Source organism: Phascolarctos cinereus, unplaced genomic scaffold (assembly GCF_003287225.1).
Source record: "Phascolarctos cinereus isolate Bilbo 61053 unplaced genomic scaffold, phaCin_HiC Scaffold_5;HRSCAF=322, whole genome shotgun sequence".
Taxonomy (NCBI): Eukaryota; Metazoa; Chordata; class Mammalia; order Diprotodontia; family Phascolarctidae; genus Phascolarctos; species Phascolarctos cinereus.
In genome coordinates, this window is record NW_027555958.1 from 291,210,473 (window position 1) to 291,234,316 (window position 23,844).

Sequence of the window (23,844 nt, forward strand, 5' to 3'; positions counted from 1 at the left end):
AGACACATAAAAAAAGAAAACACGAATGAACAATGATAAGGGACTAAACAAAGATTAACCGCTTACATTCTAATATGGGGGAAAGAATACATGTATCCTCTCTGAAACTTATCATCCACAGGGATCAAAGAGGAAATCTAATTAGATATGGTCCAGGAGTAGTTCTGTTATATGTTGATGATCTTAAGAAAATGGAAAGAGAAGGGAAGGGAAAGGGAGGTTAGGGGAAATTATCTCACGTGATCAAGGTGCACAAGTAGATAGCCTTACAAACAAGGAGAGAGCAGGGAATAGGGGAAGTAGTAGACACTTGAATCTCATTCTAACTGGTCAAAGGGAAGAAGAGCACACACACAGAGTTGGAGGGAGACAGTCATTTCATTTTACAGGGAAACAGAAAGAAAAGGGGAGAAGGGAGGGGATTAGAGGGAATATAGATTAAGGGAAGTATTAGTCTTAAGCAAAACAAACCCTAAGAAAGTGCTTTAAGAGCTTATTTTTTGTGACAAGGAACTGGAAACTGAAAAGGTGTCCATAAAATGAGCAAATGGCTGAACAAATTATGGTATATATGTAATACTATTAACCTATAAGAAATGATGAAGGGGATGATTTAGAGAAACGGGAGTGTGGTAAGGAGAACTGGGAGAATAATTTGTACAATGACAACAATATGGTAAAGGCAAACAACTTCAAAAAAACTGGGAACTCTTATAAGCATAAAGACAAACCAGTTCCAGGACTGATGATTAAACACACTGCTAATCTCCCAATAGAGAGGTAAAGGACTCAGAGTATAGAATAAGCCAAATCCGTTTTTGGATATGGTCAACATGGAAATCTGTTTTCGTTTATAATGGGTTTTGTTTTTCTTTTGTTCTCCATTGGGGTAGGGGAGAGAAGGCATATTTTTGCTAATTGAAAAAAGATTATATTATTTTTTTAAAAAAAGGCTTCACCCTTCATTGTGCATAGGTGTGAACTTGTGCATGTGAGAGAGACAGGCAGACAGATATTCAAGGTAAAGTGTTGGATAAACCTAAAAACAGATACTGGTGAGTAAGGACTCAATATTTCACAAAAACTACTGAGAAAACTGTAAAGAAGTTTGGCGGTTTTAGATCACAACATATCACACCATACAACAAGATAAGTATCAAATTGTGATGTTTCCCTTCATCTGAGTAACATATCTAACAAATTAGGACAAAAAAGAAATCCTCTATCAAATCTATGGAATGGAAAGAAACCATGACCAAACAAGGCATAGAAAGGATCACAGAAAATAAAATGGGCAACTTTAGATTATATACATTTTAAAAGACAATTTGCACAAACAAAATCAATATAGTTAAAAAGGAATTAGGTAACTAGGGAAAAAATTTTATAGCAAGTTTCTCTGATAAAAATCTCATGTCCAAGATATATAAGGAATTTATTAAAATTAATAAGAATAAGAACAATTCCACAAAAAAACCCAAATTAAATAAACTATGAAGTTCTATACCACATATATCAGACTGACAAAGATGGTAAAAAAAAAAGTGTCAACTGGGGCTTCGAGGCAAAAAGGAATACAAATGCACTGCTGGTGAGGCTGTGTGTTGGTCCAATCACTCTGGAAAGCAATTTAGTCAGTTCTGCATATCTTTTGACCTGGAGATACTACCAGTACTAGGTCTATATCCCCCCAAAAATAAAAGAAATACGAAAAGGATATATATGTAAAAAAAAATATTTAAAGCAGCCCTTTCTATATACTAGAAACAAAAGGAAACAAGATTCCTCACAATGGTGGTATGAGCTCAATTCCAATTGATGCCCTGGAACACGGAAAATAGTTTGTTTCTTGTACTAGTCTTGAGCCAACAAGTTCTATGAATCAACATTTAACAATCTATAACTAAAATACTGAAAAGAAAATATTGGAGAGAGGTTCTATGAAACAAAACAAAGACATCACCAAGGGGGGAAAAGTCATATATTAACGTGGCAAACACACACGGTTCAGAGGTTCAGTCTTAGACAGCTAAATGAATTACAGTATATGAATCTAGTGAAATATTATTACTGCATCCATTAAAAATTGACAAGGTTTTAGGGGAAAATGACAAGGCCAATATGAAGTGATGAAGGGTTGTATGAACAGAACTGGGAAAACTATTTATACAATAACAATATCATACAGAAAAGCAAATCCAAAAGACTTGAGAACTCTAATCAATACACTTGACAAACCATGATTCCAGAAGGCCAAAGATGAAACATGCTACCCAAGAGGTGTGGTGAACTAATATTACAGAATGAGACACACATTTTTGGGCATGGTCGACATTGTTTTGCTTGACTACACATATTTGTTATGAGGGTTTTACTTTCCTTTTTAGCTTTGTTCAATGTGAGAAGGTTGTAGATGGGAGGGGGAGAAATAGTTAATTTACAATTTAAAAAAGTAACACGAGACTGTACAAAAACCAAATATTTTCAACCAAGCTAATAGGATACATAATTATAAGTGGAGTTCATGCTGGTAAAGGGGTAAAATTGAAAACTGAGTATTTCTCTACCACAGGTATGAAACAAGGAAAGGATAACAATGACTTATGGTAGGAATTCAGTTACAGGTAAAGGAAAAATTAGGAAGAGAAATGAGAGCGATGCAAGAAATTCATGCAAAGAGTCAACAGCTTGGTAACGGGGGCACAAAAAATTAGTGAAGAAAATAACTTCTTAAAAAACAGAACATGAGGGGCAGCTAGGTGGTGCAGTGGATAGAGCACTGGCCCTGAAGTCAGTAGGACCTGAATTCAAATCTGGCCTCAGACCAAATACTTGACACTTACTAGCTGTGTGACCCTGGGCAAGTCATTTAACCTCAACTGCCTAAAAATAAAAAAAAATTAAAAAAAAAACACACCACATGGTAAAAGAGGCACAAAAATCCAATAAGGAGAAGAATGCCTTGAAAAGCAGAAGTGGAAAAATGGGAGGTACAAAAACTCACTGAAGAAAAGAAACACTTAAAAAGTAGAATTGGCCAAATGGAAAAGGAGGTACAAAAGCTCACTGAAAAATCAGAATTAGGCAAGCAGAAGCTGATGACTTTATGAGACATCAAGATACAAATGAAAAAAAATTTAAAAATTTTAAAAAAGACACAATGAAGAAATTTTTTTTTAAAAATGGAAGAATAGAAGAAAATGTGAAACAGCTTGTGGGAAAAACAATTGAAATGAAAAACAGATTTAGGAGAGTTAATTTAAAAATTATTGGGCTACCTAAAAGCCACGATCAAAAAAAGGGCCTAGACATCATCTTGTAAGAAATTATCAAGGAAAACTACCCCGATATTCTAGAACCAGAGGGTAAAACAGAAATTGAGAGAATCCACTGATGAGCTCCTGAAAGAGATTCCAAAATGAAAACTCTAAGGAATATTATAGCCAAATTCCAAAGCTCCCAGATCAAGGTGAAAATATTACAAGCAGCCAGAAACAAACAAGTCAAATATTGTGGAGCCATAGTCAATATAACACAGATTTAGCAGCTTCTATGTTAACGGATCAGAGGGCTTGGAATATGATATTCTGGAGGGCAAAAGAGCTAAGATTACAACTGAGAATTACCTACTGAGCAAAACTGAGGATAATCTTCAGGGGGAAAAAATGGATATTCAATGAAATAAAAATTTTCAAGCATTCCTAATGAAAAGACCAGAGGTGAAAAGAAAATCTGACTTTCAAATACAAGACTCAAGAGAAGCATAAAAAGGTAAACATGAAAGAGAAATCATAAGGGTTCCAATGAAGTTTAAACTGTTTACAAACCTACAAAGGAAAATAATACTTATAGCTCTGAAAACCTTTCTCATCATTAGGGTCATTAAAAGGAGTACACATAGATAGAGGGCATGGGTGTTAGTTTAATATGATGGGACAATTGCCTAAAAAAATTAAATTAAGGTATGAGAAAGAAGAATGCACTGGGAGAAGGGGAAAGGGAGAGGTAGAATGGGATAAACTATCTCACATAAAAGAGATGCAGAAGAGCTTTTTAGATGAACAGGAAGATGGGGGAGGTGAGAGTGGGGAGGGGCCTTGAACCTTACTTTCAACGAAGAAGAAGTAATGTACACATTCAGTTGGGTATAAAAATCTCTTACCCTGCAGGAAAATAGAGGGAGGAGAAAAGAGAAGGGAGTGGTGATAGAAGGGAGCCTGAATTGGGGTAGGTAAAAGACAGAAGTAAAACACTTTTGAGGATGGACAGGGTGAAAGAAGAGAGTAAGATAAATAGTGGGTGAAAATAGGATGGAGGGACACAGAGTTAATAATTATAACTAAGGAAAAAAACTTCACAGCGCAAGTTTCTCTGATAAAGACTTCATTTCTCAAATATATAGAGAACTGAGTCAATTTTATAAAAAATAAGAGCCATTCCTAAATTGATAAATGGTCGAATGATATGAACAGGTAATTTTCAGACAAAGTAAACAACATTATTTATAATCATATGAAAAAATGCTCTAAATCACTACTGATTAGAGAAACGGAAATTTAAAAACCTCTGAAGTACCACCCCACAACTATCAGATTGAGTAATATGACAGTAAAAGAAAATGAAAAATGTTGGAGGGGATGCGGAAAAATAGGGACACTAATGCACTGCTGATGAAGTTGTATGCTAATCCAACCATTCTGGAGAGCAATTTGGAATTATGTCCAAAGGGCTATAAAACTGTGCATACCCTTTGACCCAGACCTATCACTACTATGTCTGTACCCCAAAGAGACAAAAAGCAAAAAGGAAGAAAACCTACATATACAAAAATGTTTATAACAGCTCAGTGGTGGCAAAGAATTAGAAATTGAGGGGAATGTCTATCCACTGGGGAGTGGCTGAACAAGTTGTATGTAACTGTGACAGAATACTATTGTGCTACAAGAAATGACGAGCTGGATGCTCTCAGAAAAACCTGGAAAGACTTATGTGAACTGATGCAAAGTGAAATGAGAAGAATCAGGAGAACACTGTACACAGTAACAACAATATTGTACAATAATAAACTATGAATTACTTAGCTATTCTCAGCAATACAATTATCCGAGACTTATGACGAAAAATGCTATCCACCTCCAGAGAAAGAACTGATGGAGTCTGAATGCAGATCAAAGTATACTTTTTTTTTTGGTCTGGGTTTCTTCTTTAATAACATGACTACCATGGAACTATATTTTGCATGACTGCACATGTAGAACCTATATCAAATTGCCTACCTTCTAATGAGGGGGAGAGGGAGAGAATTTGGAACTCAAAATTTTGAGTAAAGAATGTTGAAAAGTATCTTTATATGCAACTGCAGAGGAAATAAAATATTAAATCATTATAAATAAATCAGTAAATAAATGGATGGATGGAGGAATGGATGGATGGATGAATGAATGAATAAATGAATGAATGAATGAATGAATGAATGCGTGCATGAAAGGCCCGCCTGCCTAGATTTCATAGGAGCCCAAATGGCAACTGCTTCCCCATAACAGTGACTTGAGCTGAATTCCAATTAATGTTCTGGGACAAAGAAACCATCTTAAGTTCCTTTTACTCTTCTTGAGCCAGTCAGTTCTATTAATCAATATATAATGATATTTAACTAAAATACTGAAAATAAAATCTTGGATAATGGGCCCTATATCACAAAACAAGTCACAAAGGGGAAAAATGGTCAGATTAAAGTGACAAAAATAACTGATTTAGAGTCTTAGAGAACTAACGCTGAGACAAAGCAAACTAACTTTAAGAAACTGATTTGACACTGTTTATGAAAACTTGTTACTCTGATGGGAGGCCAATATTAAAATGATGTAGCATAATCAATCAAACAAACTTTCATTAAGCCTACTGTGTGCCAGTTATTATTCAGGGCAACAAGAGATTTTTAAAGAGTGAAACAGCTCCTGCTCTTGAGAATTTTACATTCTACAGGAAGGAAACAAAATATAAACAAGTTACTTAAATACAAGGCCACTAGCAATTGGGGGAACTGGGAAAGTCATCTGTAGAAGATGGAATATAAACTACATTTTGAAGTAAGGGGGGGGATTTCATAAGTCAGAGGTTAGGAGGGAATTACATAGGGGCTGGCCAGCACAAAGGCATGAAGACAGGAGATGATGAAGTGTTTTGTGTGAAGAATGGAGGAAATTACTAGTAGCTATGTTGGGGATAGACCAGGGTGGGGAGAAACTTTAGGAAACAACTATAATGTCCAGGAGAGAGGAGATTAGGGCCTGAACTAATGTAGTGGTTATGCATAGTGAGGAAAGGGGCCAGATGTGAGAGATGCTATAGAGGTAGAAACAGGATCTGAAAACAGACTGGGCACTTGAGTAGAGGAACTGAGAAACACAGAAGTTGTGAACCTGGGAGATGGGAAGAATGGTGGTGCTTTAACAGACACAGGGAAGTTCTGCAGAAGAAACTGTCCTCATACTGTTTGACTTCTTTGTGTCATCAACACTGTTAGTCACATCAATTTCTCTTCTTGGATCAGTTTTCTATTAAGAGGAAAGACACAATAATGTCCACTCTTCTAACTGTCCTGCCACTTCTTGGGCCGCCCTTTCTGTGATTCTTTTTCTTTTGACCACCTAAATATAAGTGTACCCCCAAGGCTTAGCACTTAGTCCTCCACTCTTTTTCCCTTAGAAATCCTATGCCTCTCCCTAACTTCAAATGTAGCTCTGAACTTCAGTCCTAGATCGCTCATTGTCCACCTGTCTTGCAAAAACTTCAAGAAGAACATGCCAAAAAACAAAATTGGGTTTTTTTTCCACTGCAGATTTCTCAGTTTCTGTCACCTGTGTAGAGGAGCAAAATACTTTACCTATAGTAGGTGATTCTGAGGACAAGACAGATTAACAGCAAATGTTATCACCACCATTAATTAACTACCAACACCAATCTTTACTTTTGGTCCTCAGAACAAAAGGAGCACTGAATGAGGCTTAGGAAAAGGACTTTACAAAAAGAATAAAATTTCTTTCCCCCAAAAAAGGTTATATTGGCTATATTTGATATTGATGAATGGGGAACACCTAACCTAACAACTATCAATTAGGTCTTTAAAAAAAATTAACAAGGAACAATATCAAGATAGAAATTGTTTGGTGACACACAAATTCCAGTAAAAAAAATAATGCCATAATGGCACTGACTTGGCATTGCACACCTAAGTATCATATCCTAGAGCTATAAAGCAAACAGTACAACTGAAAATATCAGAAAAGTAGCACCAGTTACTTTTCATTTCTTTGGGAGAGTGGGCAAAAAAATACAACCACAGTCTTCCTCTCCACCCCAACTCCTGACTTCCTATTAGGGGACTTCAGCAGTTCTCAAATGCTCTAAGCTCCCAGTTCCTCAATCTATTTTTCCCATGACTCAATCCACCCTTCTACTTCAGCTACAAACCTTTCATGCATACGTGGCCTACTTCCATGATTAAGAGTTCTGAACTTTATCTCATCACAATCTTCATTCCATCTCTCCTGCCTTAATCCTCTTACACTTGTTACTCGTGCTCACTTATGCTCTAAGCCCTATACTCCTTAGGTTCTCACCCAGGCCATCATACCTGCTCTGGCTACACTTTCCTCCCTTCCCAATCTTGACCCTTCAGTGAACGAGTCCAACTTTAAACTACAAATTTCTTTCTACTCTTGAGTTCCTTGTTCATCCTTTACTCGAGTCCGTTGTTCTCTTTGCTTTTCCTGATCCCCTCAGAGCTGTTAGCACCTTTCCTTCCAAGGCTTCTTTGCATTTGATTTGTATATGTCTTGCATTTATCTATACTTCATAAAAGTGACTGACAAGTAACTGACGATAAAAAATTGACTGACAAGATAATGCATATTACAATCTTTTGACACAATTGTCTTATTGAAAATTAATTTTTGTATGAGTTCAGCCAATCAAGAAAAAAAAACTTCTATTCTAATTCTAAATTTTCCCCAAAGATAGTATGAATTAAAGTAGCTATTTTAGCTCTGAAGGCAAAAATTCATAAACATTTAACATACGTTTCATTTTCAGCTCCATTGGTCTTGCTTTTGCGTTGTTTTTGCTCATTGTTTGCTGGAGGGGTCTGTCCCATTGCAGGAGGTTTTCGTTTTGCTAACATTTTTCTTTGTCTCTCTATCTCTTCCCTCTGTGAGTTTATCCTTTCCTGTTGCCTAAAGATATAAATAAAAAGGTTTAATTTTCACTAATAAATCTATGAACCAGAAATCATATTTCTTCTAAATTTTAGGGGAAAAAAGCATTACCCTTTAAATAAATAAAATACAGATATGATGTTTAACATCCCTTCAAAAACTTCAGTGACTTAACAGCAGAAAATCCTTTAGTTCAAGTATAGTGAAAACAATGATTGAATGCATTTAAAAGAATAAATGAGATCTGGGTTATGACATCCAAAGTAAGAAATTAATTCTAGCAAGCATATATTTAAGGAGGTAACAATCCCATTGAGAGGCAGCATGTTATCATGGAGTAAATTTGTTAAGGCCTACTTCTAAAACATACACTGTTATATTTATCAAAATGTACCAATTATTTGAGATGATTCATTTGAACAGCAAGATAATTACAAGGTTCTAAGTACTTTGTAATAGGATAAAAAAAATTGTTTTTTTTATTACTTTAAGTTATTGTCAAATCCAAGAGATACATTCTGTTTAGAAATGAACATTTTTAACAAATACCATTGCTTGATTACTAAGCGGTCAAAGAATATGAACAGTTTTCAAAAGAAGATTCACAAGCCATTAACAACCACATAAAAAATGGTCCAAATCAAAATCACTAACAACGAAAAATGCAAATCAAAATAATGCTGAGGTTTTACCTCATATCCAACAAATAGGAAAAGATGACAAAACACAGGAACAGTTAGGGTTGGAGGGGTTAGGGTTGGAGGAGATTGACTCACGAATATATTGTTGGTAAAAATGTGAATTAGTGCAATCATTTTGGAGAGAAATTTGGAATTATGCAAATAAAGTTACTAAATTGTCCATGCTCTTTAACTCAAGGAATCTACCATTACGCTTAAACCCCAAGAAGGTCATTGATAATGGGAGTATCCATATACACCAAAATATTTATGACATCACTTTTTGTGGTAGAAAAGAACTGGAAGCAAAGTAGCTGCTCATCAACCAGAGAATGGCTAAATAAATTATGGTATATAGGTATAACGAAATATATCTGTGCTATAAGAAACTACAAATGTAATGAATGCAGAAAGACATTAACTGATGGACAGTAAAGTAAGCAGAGCTAAGAAAACAATATTCACAATGACTATGATACTGTAAATGGAAAATAAGAACTACCACCAAACAATAAATTACTGGCCATCCTTTCCAGTTAGGCTACACTTCCACTTTCTGCTGGTCTTCACTGAATAGTCATTGGTCTTGTTGCAGGAGTTGGAATATTGCTTGTATCTCACTGCCCCTTCAAACATTCCTTCTACCGTGATTACTAAGCAACCTCTCTTCCTCTGAGGTTCATGATGTTCAAATTTGTCACTCAATAACACGTTTTCCTGTCTCTTATGTATTGATCTCCTTCCCACCGCCTAGGATACTTTTCTTTGTTCTTCAATTCATTCAGTGCATGCTTAACAGTATTTCTCAACATTCACCTCTTTCCAAATCCTGTTCCCATGTTGGGATACTTCAACATGAATACTCCCACAAATACCCCAAGTTCTCAGTTACTCAATCTACTCAATTCCTATGACCTTTTGTACTCTGCCTTAACTATACAAAAGGATTAACTATCATACCCTTAAGTGTGGGTATGTCATTAACTATAAGAGTTTCAACTCTATCTTTATGAATTCTAAAATTTCCCTACAGACAGTTCTCACTTTACTAAGGCCACAGACCCTTTTTTACATAAAGTAAATTTGCCCAAGGTTTTTATGTAACAAAAATTTGCCCAAAGATATAGGAAAGAGGAAGCGGGAACCAGGAAGGGAGACAGCAAGGGGACCAGCACACAGTTCAAGAACAGTTGGGGGCTAGGGAAAGAGACGTGAGAACAGCCATGGGGGGGGGGGAGAAGGGGACAAGGGCAGGAAGAGAAGAGAGGTATGGGCCAGACAGGGACACAGCAGAGGGTGGATGACATGCAGGAACTGGGAGCAGACACATGGTACCCTATCTACTGGTTGATTCCAATGTGTTCCATCCTTTAAAAAAAAAATCACAATTAATCTTACCATATCTGCTGGCTATCATCCTATCTCTTCTTCCTCTTCTCAGCTAAACTTTTTTTAAATTAATTAACTTCTTTTTAGTTTTCAACATTCACTTCCATAAGATTTTGAGTTTTAAATTTTCTCCCCTTCCCCCCCCAAGAGAGCATGCAATCTGATATAGGGGTGTGTGTGTGTGTGTGTGTGTGTGTGTGTGTGTATTTATATCAAACATATTTCTATATTGTAAAGAATTAGAACCAATGGGAAGAACCACAAGAAAGAAGAAGCAAAACAAACAAAAAGAGAGAGAGAGAGAGAGAGAGAGAGAGAGAGACAGACAGACAGACAGACAGAGCAAACAGTATGCTCTGATCTGCGTTCAGACTCCACAGTTCTTTTTCTGGATGTGGATAGCATCTTCTATCATGAGCTGTCTTAGATCCTTTCACTGCTGAGAAGGGCTAAGTCTATCAAAGTTAGTCACTGCACAACACAGCTGCCACTTGTACAATGTCCTTCTGGTTCTGCTCACTTCACTCAGCATCAGTTCACATAAGCCTTTCCAGGTTTTTCTGAAGTCCGCTTGCTCCTCATTTCTTTTTTAGTTTTTCTTTTCTATTTCCTAAACTAAAGCAGCAAAATGAGGGCTGAATACAGCACAACAACACAGGAACTAGAATAAGCTGACATCTCAATGTCATTATTCAGCATGCTTTAGGACACTCAGCTTAGTGATTTTGTTGTTCAGGCATTTTCAGGCGTGTCTGACTCTATGTGACTTCATTTGGGGTTTTCTTGGCAGAGATACTGGAGTGGTTTGCCATTTCCTTCTCAAGTTCCTTTTACAGATGAGGAAACTGAGGCAAACAGGGTTAAGTGACTTGCCCAGGGTCACACAGCTAGTAAGTGTCAGAGGCCAGATGTGACTTCAGGAAATTGAGTCAGTCTTCTTGACTCCAGGCCTGGCACTATCCACCTAGCTGCCCCAATGTAATGCTTGATTGATTATTTGAAACCACTGGACATATTTAGCCTGGATTAGAAAAAAAAATACTTGGCATAGATATGACAGTTGTATTCAAATATCTGAAGTATTAGCAAGTAGAAAGGGGATTGTTTTTGTTATGTTTGCCCCCAAATCAAAGAACTAGGTCCCATAAGTGGCAGTCACTGGAGAACAGAAGGGAAAACCTACTAAAAATTAAATGGGAATGGGTTGCCTCAATAGAAAGTGAATTTTCTGTTGCAGGAAGTCTTCGAGCAGAGAGTGACTTCTCTGTTAGTGGTGTTGTGGAAGACTGCTCCTCATGTCTTATAGTACTGTAGCACTCCACTACATTCACATACATGAACTTGTTTAGTCATTCCTCAATTGATGGCCAGCCCCTCAATTTCCAATTCTTGGCCACCACAAAAAGAGCTGATAAATATTTTTGTACATGTGGGTCCTCTGCCCATTTCTATTATCTCTTTGGGATACAGACTTAGAAGTGGTATTGCAAAGGGTATGCACAGTTTGATAGCCCTTTGGGCATGTTTCAAATTGCTCTCCAGAACGGCTGAATCAGTTCACAACTCCACCAACAATGCACTAGTATTCCAATTTTCCCACATCTTCTCCAACATTTATCATTTTCCTGTTTTGTCATGTTAGCCAATCTGATGGGTGTGATGCAGTAACCTCAGAGTCGTTTTGATTTGCATTTCTCTAATCAATAGTGATTTAGAGCATATTTTCATATGACTATAGACACGTTTAATTTCTTCATCTGAAAACTGCCTGTTCATATCCTCTAACCATTTATCAATTGGGGAATGACTTGTATTCTTATAAGTTTGACTCAATTCTCTATATGCTTTAGAAATGAGGCCTTTATCAGAGACACTGGTTGTAAAAATTACTTCTGATCAGCTAAATTTCTTGAGAAAGCCATCTATAATTGGTGCCCCTACTTCCTCTCTTGTTAGTCAGTCATTTCAGTCAATAAATATCTATTAGTTGCTTTCTATGTGCCAGGCAATGTGCCAAGTGTTTAGGATACAAAAAAGAAATAAAAAGATAGTCCCTGCCCTCAAAGAGCTCATAAGACAACAAGTAAATATATACAAACAAGCTATATACAGAGTAAGTAGGAAGAAATTAAAAGAAGAAAGGCACTAAAATTAAGAAAGGATAGAAAAGGCTTCCCTATAGAACAGGCCTGCATAACCTGCGGTGTATGGGCCATAAGCAGCCCACCAAAAACGCAGATGATATTCTTCACGGGCCACAGGTTGTGTAGACCTGCTATAGAAGATGGGATTTTAGTTGGGGCTAAAGAAGCAAGGGAAGCCCGTAGGTGGAGATGAGGAACGATAACATTCCAAGCATGGAGGGGAGTCAGAGAAAATGCCCCGAGCTGAAAGATAAGAGCATCTTGTTTGTGGAAGAGGAAGGAGTCAGTATCACTGACCAGGATAAAGTATGTAGTGTGTAGTGAGTAGGTGGGGGCTAAGTTATAAAGGGTTTTTGAAAGCGGAACTCAGGATTTTGCATTTGAATCTCAAGGCAATAAGGAGCCACTAGAGTTTACTGAACAGGGGTTGACATGGTCAGATCTATGCTTTTGGAAAACTCTTTAGTGGCTGACTGGAAGATGAACTGCAGTGGCAAGAGACTTGAGGCAGGCAGACCCACCCAAGTAGGCTGCTGCAGTAGTCCAGAAGTGAGATGATGAGGTCCAAAGTGGCAGCAGTGTTAGAGGAAAGAAAAGGGTGTAGTTGAGAGATCTGCAAAAGGTGAAACAGACAGGCTTTGGCAAGAGATTGGATATGGTGCATGAGAAATAGTAAGAGGCCCAAGATGACTCTGAGGTTGTGAGCATGAGAGACTGGGAGGATGCTGCCCTCTATGGTAATAGGGAAGTTACGAGGGGAGAGTTTAGGGGGGAAAGATAATGAGTTCTGTTTTGCACATGCTTAGTTAAAATGTTTACTGGACATCCAGTTTGAGAGGTCTGAAAGGCAGCTGGAGATGCAAGATTAAACGTCAGAAGAGGTAGGGCCAGAATAGGTAGATCTGAGAATCATCAGCATACAGACAGTAATTATATCTATAGTAGTAGTAATTATATCTATATGAGATCACCAAGAAAAGCAGTATAGGAGGAACAGAGTCCAGGACAGAATTCTGTTACAGCTATAGGACATGATCTTGATATGGATCTAGCCAAGAGATTAGGAAGGAATGGTCAGACAGGTAGGAGGAAAATCAAGAAAAAGTGGTGTCTTGAAAAACAAGAGAGAAGAGAGTGTGGATAAAGAAAAGGTGATCAATAAAGTCAAAGGCTACAGAAAGATCAAAGAGAATGAGGATTGAGAAAATGTCATCTCCTCTCAATTGATTTTAAACCCATTACAATCTGGTTTCCAATCTCATCATTAGACTGCAACTGCTTCGTCCAACATCACTAATGACCTCTTAATTGCCAAGCTAATGGCCTTTTCTGAATTTCTGTCCTTCTTTACCTTGAATAGTCATGGACAGCATCATTCAATATCTTCTGGTTACTTTTCTCTCCAAGCTTTCACAACATTGCTATCTTTCAATTTTTCTCCTTCCTGTCTGACTCAAATTTTAAGCTTACCTTTGCTTATTCTTCATGCAAGTGACATCCACAAAACATGGGTGTCTCCCAACATTCAGTCACGGGCCCTCTTTCTTTTCTCTCTATACTATTTTGCTCAGTGATCACCTCACCTCATAGTGATTCACTTATCCTTTTTATGCAGATACTTCCCAGTTCTATATATCTATTCATAATCTCTCTTCTGAGGTGTAGTTTTGCATCACAAATTTCCCTTTGGACATCTCAAAGTGATTGTAACACAATTATCTCAAATTCAATATGTCCAAAATACAATTGATTAAACTAAATCTTCCCCTCTTTCTAACTTCTCAATTATTTTTGAAGGGTATCACAATCCCTCCCCTTATCCATTCTCAACTCTTTATCCCTCAGGTTTATATATCGACTATAACGCCACATCATGTAGTTACTACCTTTACAACATCTGTCATATACATCACTTTTTATTCATTCACACAACCTACCCTGGGTCAGGCTCTCATCACCTCATACCTCGATGATTATAATACCTTGCTGGTTTGTCTCCCTGCTTCAAATTTCTCCCTATTCTAGTCCATTTTTCTTTCAGCTGCCAAAATGATCACGGTTAGTGTGGGTCTGACCATGCCACTCCCGCCTGCTCAATCAAAAGCAGTGGCTATTACTTCCAGAACAAAATATAAAACCTTTTAAATCTCTTCACAACCTAGGCCTTTCCTATCTTTCCAGTCTTCTTAGAGTATACTCCCCTCCATGTACTCTACCATCTAGTGACACTGGCCTTTTTACTTACTATTCCTTGCATACGACATGCCAACTTCCAAATCCATACCTTTTTACTGGCTTTTTTTCTTTCTCTTCCTGACTTCCTTAAAGACTTATGTCAAATCCACCTCCTGCAAGAAACCTTTCCCAGTTCATTTAAACTTCAGTGCCTGCCTCCTGAGATTACTCCCAGTTTTACCTTGTCTATATCCTACTTGCATATAGCTGTCTGCATACTATGTCCCCCATTCGAACTGGGTTCCTTGAGGGCACAGGTCACGTTTTTCCTCTTCTTCAAATCCTTCATAGGACAGTGTCTGGCATGTAGTCGGTACTTACTAAGTGATTGTTCACTGACTGACTGATTTGACCCCAAGTCCAGATCTCCTACAAACATGCCAATAAAGTTCTAAAAATGCACAAGAAGGAACAGTGGTTTAAAAAACAAACCACAAGGTAAAATGGTACCAAGTGTCTCCATTCATTCCAGGATTTGCCCAAGAAGACTGTTTTGTATGCTCTGAGTGGAGACAATCAAAAGACAGGAGCTGCAGCCCTCTGCCAGAGACACATCAGGAGTCAGAGACAAAATAAAGCTAACCACAGCAGGAAGGAGACAAGTGTTCAGGCACCCAATGCTGAAGTAAAAGCAAGAGACAGAGCTAACAAAAAACCTTGACTCTGACAGGATGTTTGCTACTAATTCAAGTGATTACCTCTGGTTGGAACCTGTTTGGACTACAGCATTGGACAGGGTCAATTCTCTTTTTAGGACTACTCAAGACATAGAAAGTAGGCCTTAGTCTTAGCCATTGTATTTAGAACAGCAGGAACAATGGCACCCAGACTATAGTGAAGACAGAACCCAACAGGGCCTGACCACCCTATTTAAGAGTATGGAAGGAACTCCCCCAAAAAGTTGGAATCCAGAAACTGAGGTCAGACACAAAAGTGGAGAAAAATGCTTTGCAGTATAATTTATGTTCTGGTATTGCTAAGTCTTCATGCTTCCCATTTTTGTTTTTATTATTTCCCTTCATATAAATTCTGCCGTGTTTTTTTTCCCCCTAGCTTTAAAAAGTAATCTTTTGGGGGACAGCTAAGTGGCACAGTGGGATAGAGCACCGGCCCTGGATTCAGGAGGACCCGAGTTCAAATCTGGTCTTAGACACATAACACTTACTAGCTGTGTGACCCTGGGCAAGTCACTTAACCCCACTGCCTAGAGCTTCCCCCCCCCGCCCCCCTCCCCCGGTAATCTTTTGGTAATATGAATGGTATGACACACTAAGAAAAATAAGTAGTCATGTCATGTTTTATTGGCAAAGTTTAACCATGAATAATTAATATTTATCCAATTATTGAGTTCTGTCTTACATTCAATAAAGAATGTTTTGTAGTTCTACTCATGGATTACCTGGATATAGCTTATGAAGCAGACAACCTAGTATTTTATTCATTAGATATTTTGAATGCAATTTCTCATTCTCTTCCTGCTTAGTTTTGTTAGTAATACACATTCTGTGGGTTTATTTTATCTCCTGCAACAGAGCTAAAATTAATTACCAGCTTTTTCAATTAATTGTGGTTGAGTCTTTAGGACTTTTTGGATTGACCGTCACCTTATCTGCAATAAGCAATAGTTTTTTTCCCCCTCAATGAACATGCTCATGCTGTCAATTTTTTTCTTGTCTTCTTGCTATAGCTAGTCTTCCTAGCACTACATCAAATAATAATGGCTCTTTTCTCCTGTCCTCATCTTTATAGAAAAGATGGTGATGAAGCAGGACTCTGTGTAACATAAGTGGTTTATAATTGAAGTGATCTGTTTCTGCATTGCTATCCCTCTTCTCTCTCACCTCATCCAAAATCTTAAGATTTTGTTCTTTTTCCTCTCTAGTTTCTGTCCTCTGACCTTACAGTGTGTTTTCCATATGACTAATCCCTCAACAATCTTATCTCCCTATGTCACCACCTATTTCCTAATTGAGTTTAATAAATTTCTATGCCAAACTGTGTATTGAACCATTCTCAGTTCAGGTCAGAAGAAAGAGGTTCACATGCTACTCGTTCTTCTCACTACCCCCCTCGCAACATGTTTCTCCATTTTCCAACTACTGTCCCACTATTACGTGAGAAAGTAAGATTGTTCCTCTTCCTCTTGCTTTATTCCCTAATATGCTTCCTTTTCTTTCTTCCATTAAAATCCTCAAAACAGAACAAAACCATGGCCAGGACCCTGTTAATCTTATTTTACTCCATTTATAATCCTAGAAGACATTTAAGGAAAGTTTATTTTTTTATCTATTTGAATATAAACTTCTCCAATGTTCAGATGTATTTACCTTTCTAGTTTTCCCCTGAATTCTCTATTAGTGTTTCAAAATTTCTATGCTGCTCTGGTCTTTTTATCAGAAATGCATGAAAGTCCTCTATTCCATTAAAACTTCTTTTTTTCACATCAAAGTTATACTCAGTTTTGGAGGGCAATTTGTTTCTTAGCTACAAGCTATTATTATTTGTCTATTATAATATCACATCCCAAGCAATCTATTCCTTTATAGTGGTAGATCTAAAATTTTGTGTGATCTTGATATTCATTTTTTGATACATTACTTTTTTTTTCTTTCTGGCTACTTGTAGTACTAATTCTTTGACCTGGAAGCATCAATTTTGGCCAAGATGTTCCTGGCAGTTCCCATTTTGGGGTTTCTTTCAGGAAGTGACTAGTAGATTCTTTCTATTTTTACTTTGCCCACTAGTTCTAATAGATCTATCTATTTTTCTACTATGACTTCTTTTTTTTCCTCATTTTTTATTAATTCATTTTGATTTATCAACAATCACTTCTATAAGCTTTTGAGTTTAATTTTTCTCCTCTCCCTCCCCAAGACGGCTCACAATCTGATATAGGCTTTACATATACATTCCTATTACACATATTTTCACATTAGTCATGTTGTAAGGAAGAATGAGAACCAATAGGAGGAACCACAAGAAAGAGGAAACAAAACAAAACAGAAGAAAAAAAATAGTATGCTTTGATCTGCATTCAAACTCCACAATTCTTTCTTTGGATATGGATGGCATTTTCCATCATGAGACTTTTAGAGATGTCTTAGATCCTTGCATTGCTGAGAAGAACTAAGTCTATCAAAGCTAGTCATCGCACAACGAGGCTGTTATTGTGTATAATGTTCTCCTGGTTCTGCTCATTTCACTCAACATCAGTCCATATAAGTCTTTCCAGGTTTTTCTAAAGTCCGTCTGCTCAGTATTTCTTATACCACAATAGTATTCCATTACATTCACATACCACAACTTCTTCAGCCATTTCCCAATTGATGGCCATCCCCTCAATTTCTAATTCTTTGCCACTACAAAAAGAGCTGCTATAAATATTTTTGTTCATGTAGGTCCTTTTCCCATTTTTATGATCTCTTTGGGATTACTGTGACTTCTTGAAATATGATATCAAGGCTTGTTTTTGGTCATGATTTTCTGGTAGGAGGATAATTCTTGGATTACCTCTCCGGGATCACATTTTCAGGTCAGTTGGAAAAAAAAAAACACAACACTATAAACTTTGCATTTTCTTCTTCTTCTTTTTTTTAATCTTTTGACTTTATTTTAATATTTCTTTCATCTCATGGGGTCACTGCTTTCTGATAGGCCCATTATAATTTTGAAGGAGCTCAATTCTTGGGTAAACTTTTATCACCTTGTGATACAAGCTGCTACCTCTCCTTTCCAGTCTTTTGATCTTAGCTCTACTCATTTAAAATTATATTTGGTAGCTCCTGTTCTTCCAGGTACTGTTGCAGTATTTCTGCCTGAGTGATTCTTTTCTCTGAAGCTCTACTTAGACTTTCCCCTTATTCCATAATATTTCCTCACTTAGTTTGGCATTTTCTTCTGTTTTGTCATATCTCCAGTTTGTTTCTGGATAGAATTATTATATGCTTGGGCCAGACTCTCCTCCTCCTCAAACTCTTGAATGCTGTAGAGTGACCCTACTTGGTCCAGTAAGTCATGGCTAAAACTAAGTCCCACCTCCCACAGAATTCTTGGCTGTGGGCTCAGTTTCCTTGTGGCTCCATTTAGCTCTTTCTCTGATTCCTTCCCTTACACAATCCCAAATCTAGAGTTGATTCTATCCTTTCCTAAATCCCTGACAAGCCCAAACTAGATGTTGGCAAAGATACTGATGGTGAGTCTGCATTCCAGTTTCCCTGGCAATTCTTATCAAAGAGGAAGGTTGTTATTTCCTAAGTCACTTATGTTTTCAGGTTGAGTTCATTAGTTTGGATTATCTCTTCTCCAGTTTGAATCATTAATAATATATTTTTGTATTTACTAACTAACCAGTACCAAATTGTTTTGATGCTTACTCATGTATAGTACAGTCTGAAGTTTAAAAATGCTATTCTCTTCCCATTCCTACTCTTTTTCGTTATTTCTCTTTGATATTACAGATTTTTTTGGTCCAAATAAATTTTATTATTGTATCTAGCTCTATAAATAACTCTTTGGTAGTTTGGTATTGCATTAAAATTAACTTTGTATCTCATTTTTATTATATTGGCACAGACCAACAATAAGCATTGGCTATTTCTCCAACTATTTAAATTGCTCTTATTTCTTTGCAGAGTATTTTGTCATTTAATTTATAGAAATACTGATTATACTTTGGTTGACACAATCCCAAATAATTTATGCATTTTACAGTAACTTTAAAGGGGATTTATCTTCCAATTGTTGCCTTTTGGATTTTTTTTCCTTTTAATATATAGATGCTATTGATTTTTGAGCATTTCTTTTGTGGCCTGCAACTCTGTCAAAGCTATTTATGGTCTTGATTAGGTTCTTTGTTGATTCCTTAGGATTTTGTAAATAAATCATAATGTCACTAGCAAACAGATAGTTTTTGTCTCCACTATGGCTACCTTTAAACCCTTAATGCCTTTCTCTTAACTTTTCCTTTAGCTAGTATTTCTGGAACTAATTCAAATAACAGGAGTGAGGGGGGAGGAGGAAATAAAATATCCAAACCTTTTAACCCAGAGATTCCATGGCTGTCACTGACAAGAGAGCTTCACAGACATCAAAAAAAGTATACCAACACTTTTTGTGGCAGTAAAGAACTATAAAAAAAAGTAAATGCCCATAAAGTAGGGAATGGCAAAATAAACTGCAATACATGAATGTAATTACTCCACTTAAAGAAACTATGAATATTAAAACTGTAAATTAACTTTGGTAGCATTTTCATTTTTATTATACTGGCATGGCCCAACAACAAGCATTGAATATTTTCTCCAGCTATTCAAGTTGTTCCTTAATGCATTAAAGGATATTTTATAATATAATTGAATCTATAAAGTTATTTTCTGTGCTTAAGAGCTGGTGTATTTTGTGGTCATTCTGAACAGAATTCCCTTTTTTGCTACTACCTTTTGGAAGTTGCTTTTTATTATATAGAAGTGCTCTTGATGTATGTGAATTTATTTTGAAGTCTCTAACTTGGCTGAAGCTACTCTCTCTAACAGACTTATAACCAGCACCAATGACAAAATCTGATTGGGTCTTGTCAGAGTTTTAGGAAGGGATAAAGCCAACTCTAGATTTGGGACTGTTTAAGGTAAGGAAACAGAGAAAGAGCTAACTAAGGACAAAGCCTAAGTGGAGACACAAGGAAACTGAGCCCACAGCCAAGAATTCTGTGGGAGATGAGACCTAGTTTTAGCTACCGCTTACAGGACCAAGGAGAGTCAACACTATACCACTGAAAAGTATGACCCAAGCATTTAGTCATTGTCCTAAAACAGACTAGAGACATGACTAGATAGAAGAAAATGCTGAACTCAATGAGAAAATATCATGGACTGGCTCTCCGAAAAGGGAAATCCAAAACAAGGGGAAAGTCCAAGTAGCACTGCAGAGAAAAGAATTACTTGGGCACAAGGATACAACAATACCTAGAAGAACAAGAGCTACAAATTGTAATCAGCAAAGATTTAAGAAATCTTTGTTGATTCCCTAGGACTTTCTACATTATACTTTTAATTTCTTTATTTCATTCTACAGCATTTCTGGAACTATATCTAATAACAGGAAGGGATATGTGATCTTGCTTTGCTATTAAATTTATTGAGAAACATTCAAGTGTATCAATACTGCATATAATATTACCTTTTGCTTTTAAACAGATATTTTTAAAGATCCCTCAATGTCTTTGCAGGCAGCTGGATGGTGCAGTGGATAGAGCACTGAGCTTGGAATCAGAAAAGACTCATCTTCATGAGTTCAAATCTGGTCTCAGACACTTACTAGCAGTGTGACCCTGAGCAAATCACTTGATCCTATCTACCTCAGTTTCCTCATCTGTAATGAGCTAGAGAAGAAAATGGCAAACTATTCCAGTATCTATGCCAAGAAAACCTCAACTGTGATCACAAAGAGCTGGACATAATGAAACAAAACTGCACAACAACAAATGGCAAAGAGAAAACACAATTATCAATCCTAGCTGTAAATATGAATGGGATGAGATCATTCATGAAATGGAGAAGGGTAGAATAGGTTAGAAAAGAATCCAATATTATATTATTTGGAGAAAAAAAAGCTTTTAAAAAAATAAAGATTTACACTGAATTAAAATGAAGAATTTATCATGCCTCAAGCAAATACAGAAAAAGCAGGGGATTATAAAGATATGAATACATGCAATAGTAAAAACCAACATAATTAAAAGATATAAGCCGGAAAATTATTTTGTTCAAAGTATCTATAAATAACAAATACCAATATTTAATAGCATGTACCAAATTGCATGGCATCATACAAAGTGAGGATATACTAGAAGCCTTCCCAATGGAATAAAGAATGCCCACTATCCCTGTTATTTTTTGATATAGGGAACACATCTAAATACTTAGAGGAGAAACTAATTGAACTACAGAGAGAAATAGAGTAAAACTAATTGTTGAGGACCATACTATTCTTTTCAGACCTAGACAAATCTTCTTGAGAAAGAAAGAAAGAAGAGGGAGAGAGAAGGAAGGAAGGATCAAAATTATCTTTTGGAAAATCTTGGAATGATAGGTCAATAATAATAAATAGGAATGGAAAAGAGTATACATGTTTCTTGGCTCTACAAAACATCTTTACAAATGCTGACCATATGCTAGAGCATTAAAAATCCAATGAACAAACGCAGAAATATTAAATACATCCTTAAATGATCATAAATTCCATTAAATAAAGGACCACTGAAGAAAAGATTAAAAGTTAATTTGACACTAAATAATTTGTTCCTAAAGAATTGGTGGGTCAAAGGAAAGAACTACAGACGTATCAGATAACTTCGTTACAGAAAATGACAACACTGACAGATATTATGTGTCAAAACTTTGAGATTCAGCCAAAGCATTCCTTAGGGAGAAAATGGTTACCTCTTTGTACATTTAAACGTAGAAAAGCCAAAAACAAATAAAAAACCAGAACACAACAACAAAAAACACACAACTCCAAAATCCCTATGTACAAAAATAAAGTTTCTGAAAATCAAAGGAGATGGAACAAAATTTAAAATGAAGCTGAACTGATAAATAAAACCAGGAACTTGTTATTTGAAAAAAACTAATATGAAAAGAACAATTAGATTTATTTGTTTTTTTATGTTTAGTTTGCAACATTCACTTCTATAAGATTTTGAGTTTTAAATTTTCTCCCTCTTCCCTTCCCAAGATAGTGCGCAATCTGATATAGGCTCTACATACACATTTACATTCAACATATTTTCACATTAGTCATGTTGCAAAGAAGAATTAGGACCAATGGTAGGAATCATGAGAAAGAAGAAACAAAACAGAACAAAAAAAAAGGACAGCAAATGGAATGATTCCTAGATGATATATTTTGCAAAATAAAGGAAACCAAACTAGCAAAAATAATTCATAACAGATAATGTGGAAAGTTTAAAAAATATATATTAGAAAGTATTTCACACAATTTTATGCCAAGAAAACTGCAAACATACATGAAGTGGATAAATACTTACAAAAATATATTAAATGAAGAGAATTCAAATAATCTAATTTCAGAAAAATATCTTGAATGTGCCACAAGTGAGGGGTGGAGAGAAACCAAGAATCACATTTTAAAAGCATAACTGACTCTAATTTTAAGTAAATTGTTTAGAAGAACATGGAAAGATGGCATCCTACAACAATCCTTCTTACATAAATATGTTCCCACTATTTAAATCAGGAAGAGATGCCTATACCAAGAAAAGATAAATGAAAAGAGGAAAATCATAGAGCAACATTTTCCCATGAATATTGATTTCAAGATACTAAAGGAAATATTGGGAAAGACGTTATTGCAACATATTTAAGAGATGGCCAGGTAGAATTTATGCCATGAGTGCAAGGTTCATTCAACATAAGGAAAACTACAAACAAAATATACCGTTTATCAATAGCAGAAACATTTTAAATGATATGATTGTTTCAACAAATGTAACTTTTGAGAAAATTCAAAATCATCTTATGTCAAAAAAAAAAACCCACAAGAAATATAGGAATAAATAGATCCATCCATCAAAACATCTACAACATGTAACATCAAGAATGAGCATTATCCGCTCTGAAGAAACTCTAGAAAATTTTCAAATATGGTCGGGGTAAAGCAACAATGTCGATTTAATCATCACCACATAAAAGACAAGAAATTGAAAAAATTTTATTATCACTTTTCTGCAAATGGCATGCTGAAACCATGACATTTAGAGAACCCTAGAATGTTAACTAAAAATTAACTGAAACTCTAAACCCAATAAATCATCAATTAGCCTTTTTACACATTAGCAACATAACTAGGCAGTTAGAAATAGAAAAAGAAATTACAATGAACATAACTATAGAAAGTATACAATATCTGGGAAAATAGCTACTAAGACACGCCCAGGAGTTATATGACTACAACTACAGAACTCTCTTTACAGTAAAAAAAAGGGAGAAAAATAATTAGTGAGAAATAAATTGGTCATGATTTGTTCTGGCTAATAAAATTAAAATTGCAATGCTATTTAAATTAATTTAGAGAATCAGTCTCATAGCAATCTACTTCAAGATGAGTATGTTGAAGCAGACAATAACAAAATTCATCTGGAGGAACAAGATCAAGAATCTCAAC

At 36.1% G+C, this 23,844-nt stretch overlaps 1 protein-coding gene across 4 annotated transcripts in view; it reads right to left on the reverse strand.

Annotated features, from left to right (window-relative positions):
• The window catches only part of TLK2 (tousled like kinase 2), a 159,440-nt gene that overhangs the window by 43,087 nt on the left and 92,509 nt on the right, over window positions 1-23,844 (reverse strand). For all 4 annotated transcript variants that reach the window (XM_078155945.1, XM_078155946.1, XM_020997511.2 and 1 more), the window contains one exon: window positions 8,082-8,234. In XM_078155945.1, coding sequence (XP_078012071.1) covers window positions 8,082-8,234 — 153 coding nt within the window. The remainder of the gene's footprint in view (window positions 1-8,081; window positions 8,235-23,844) is intronic.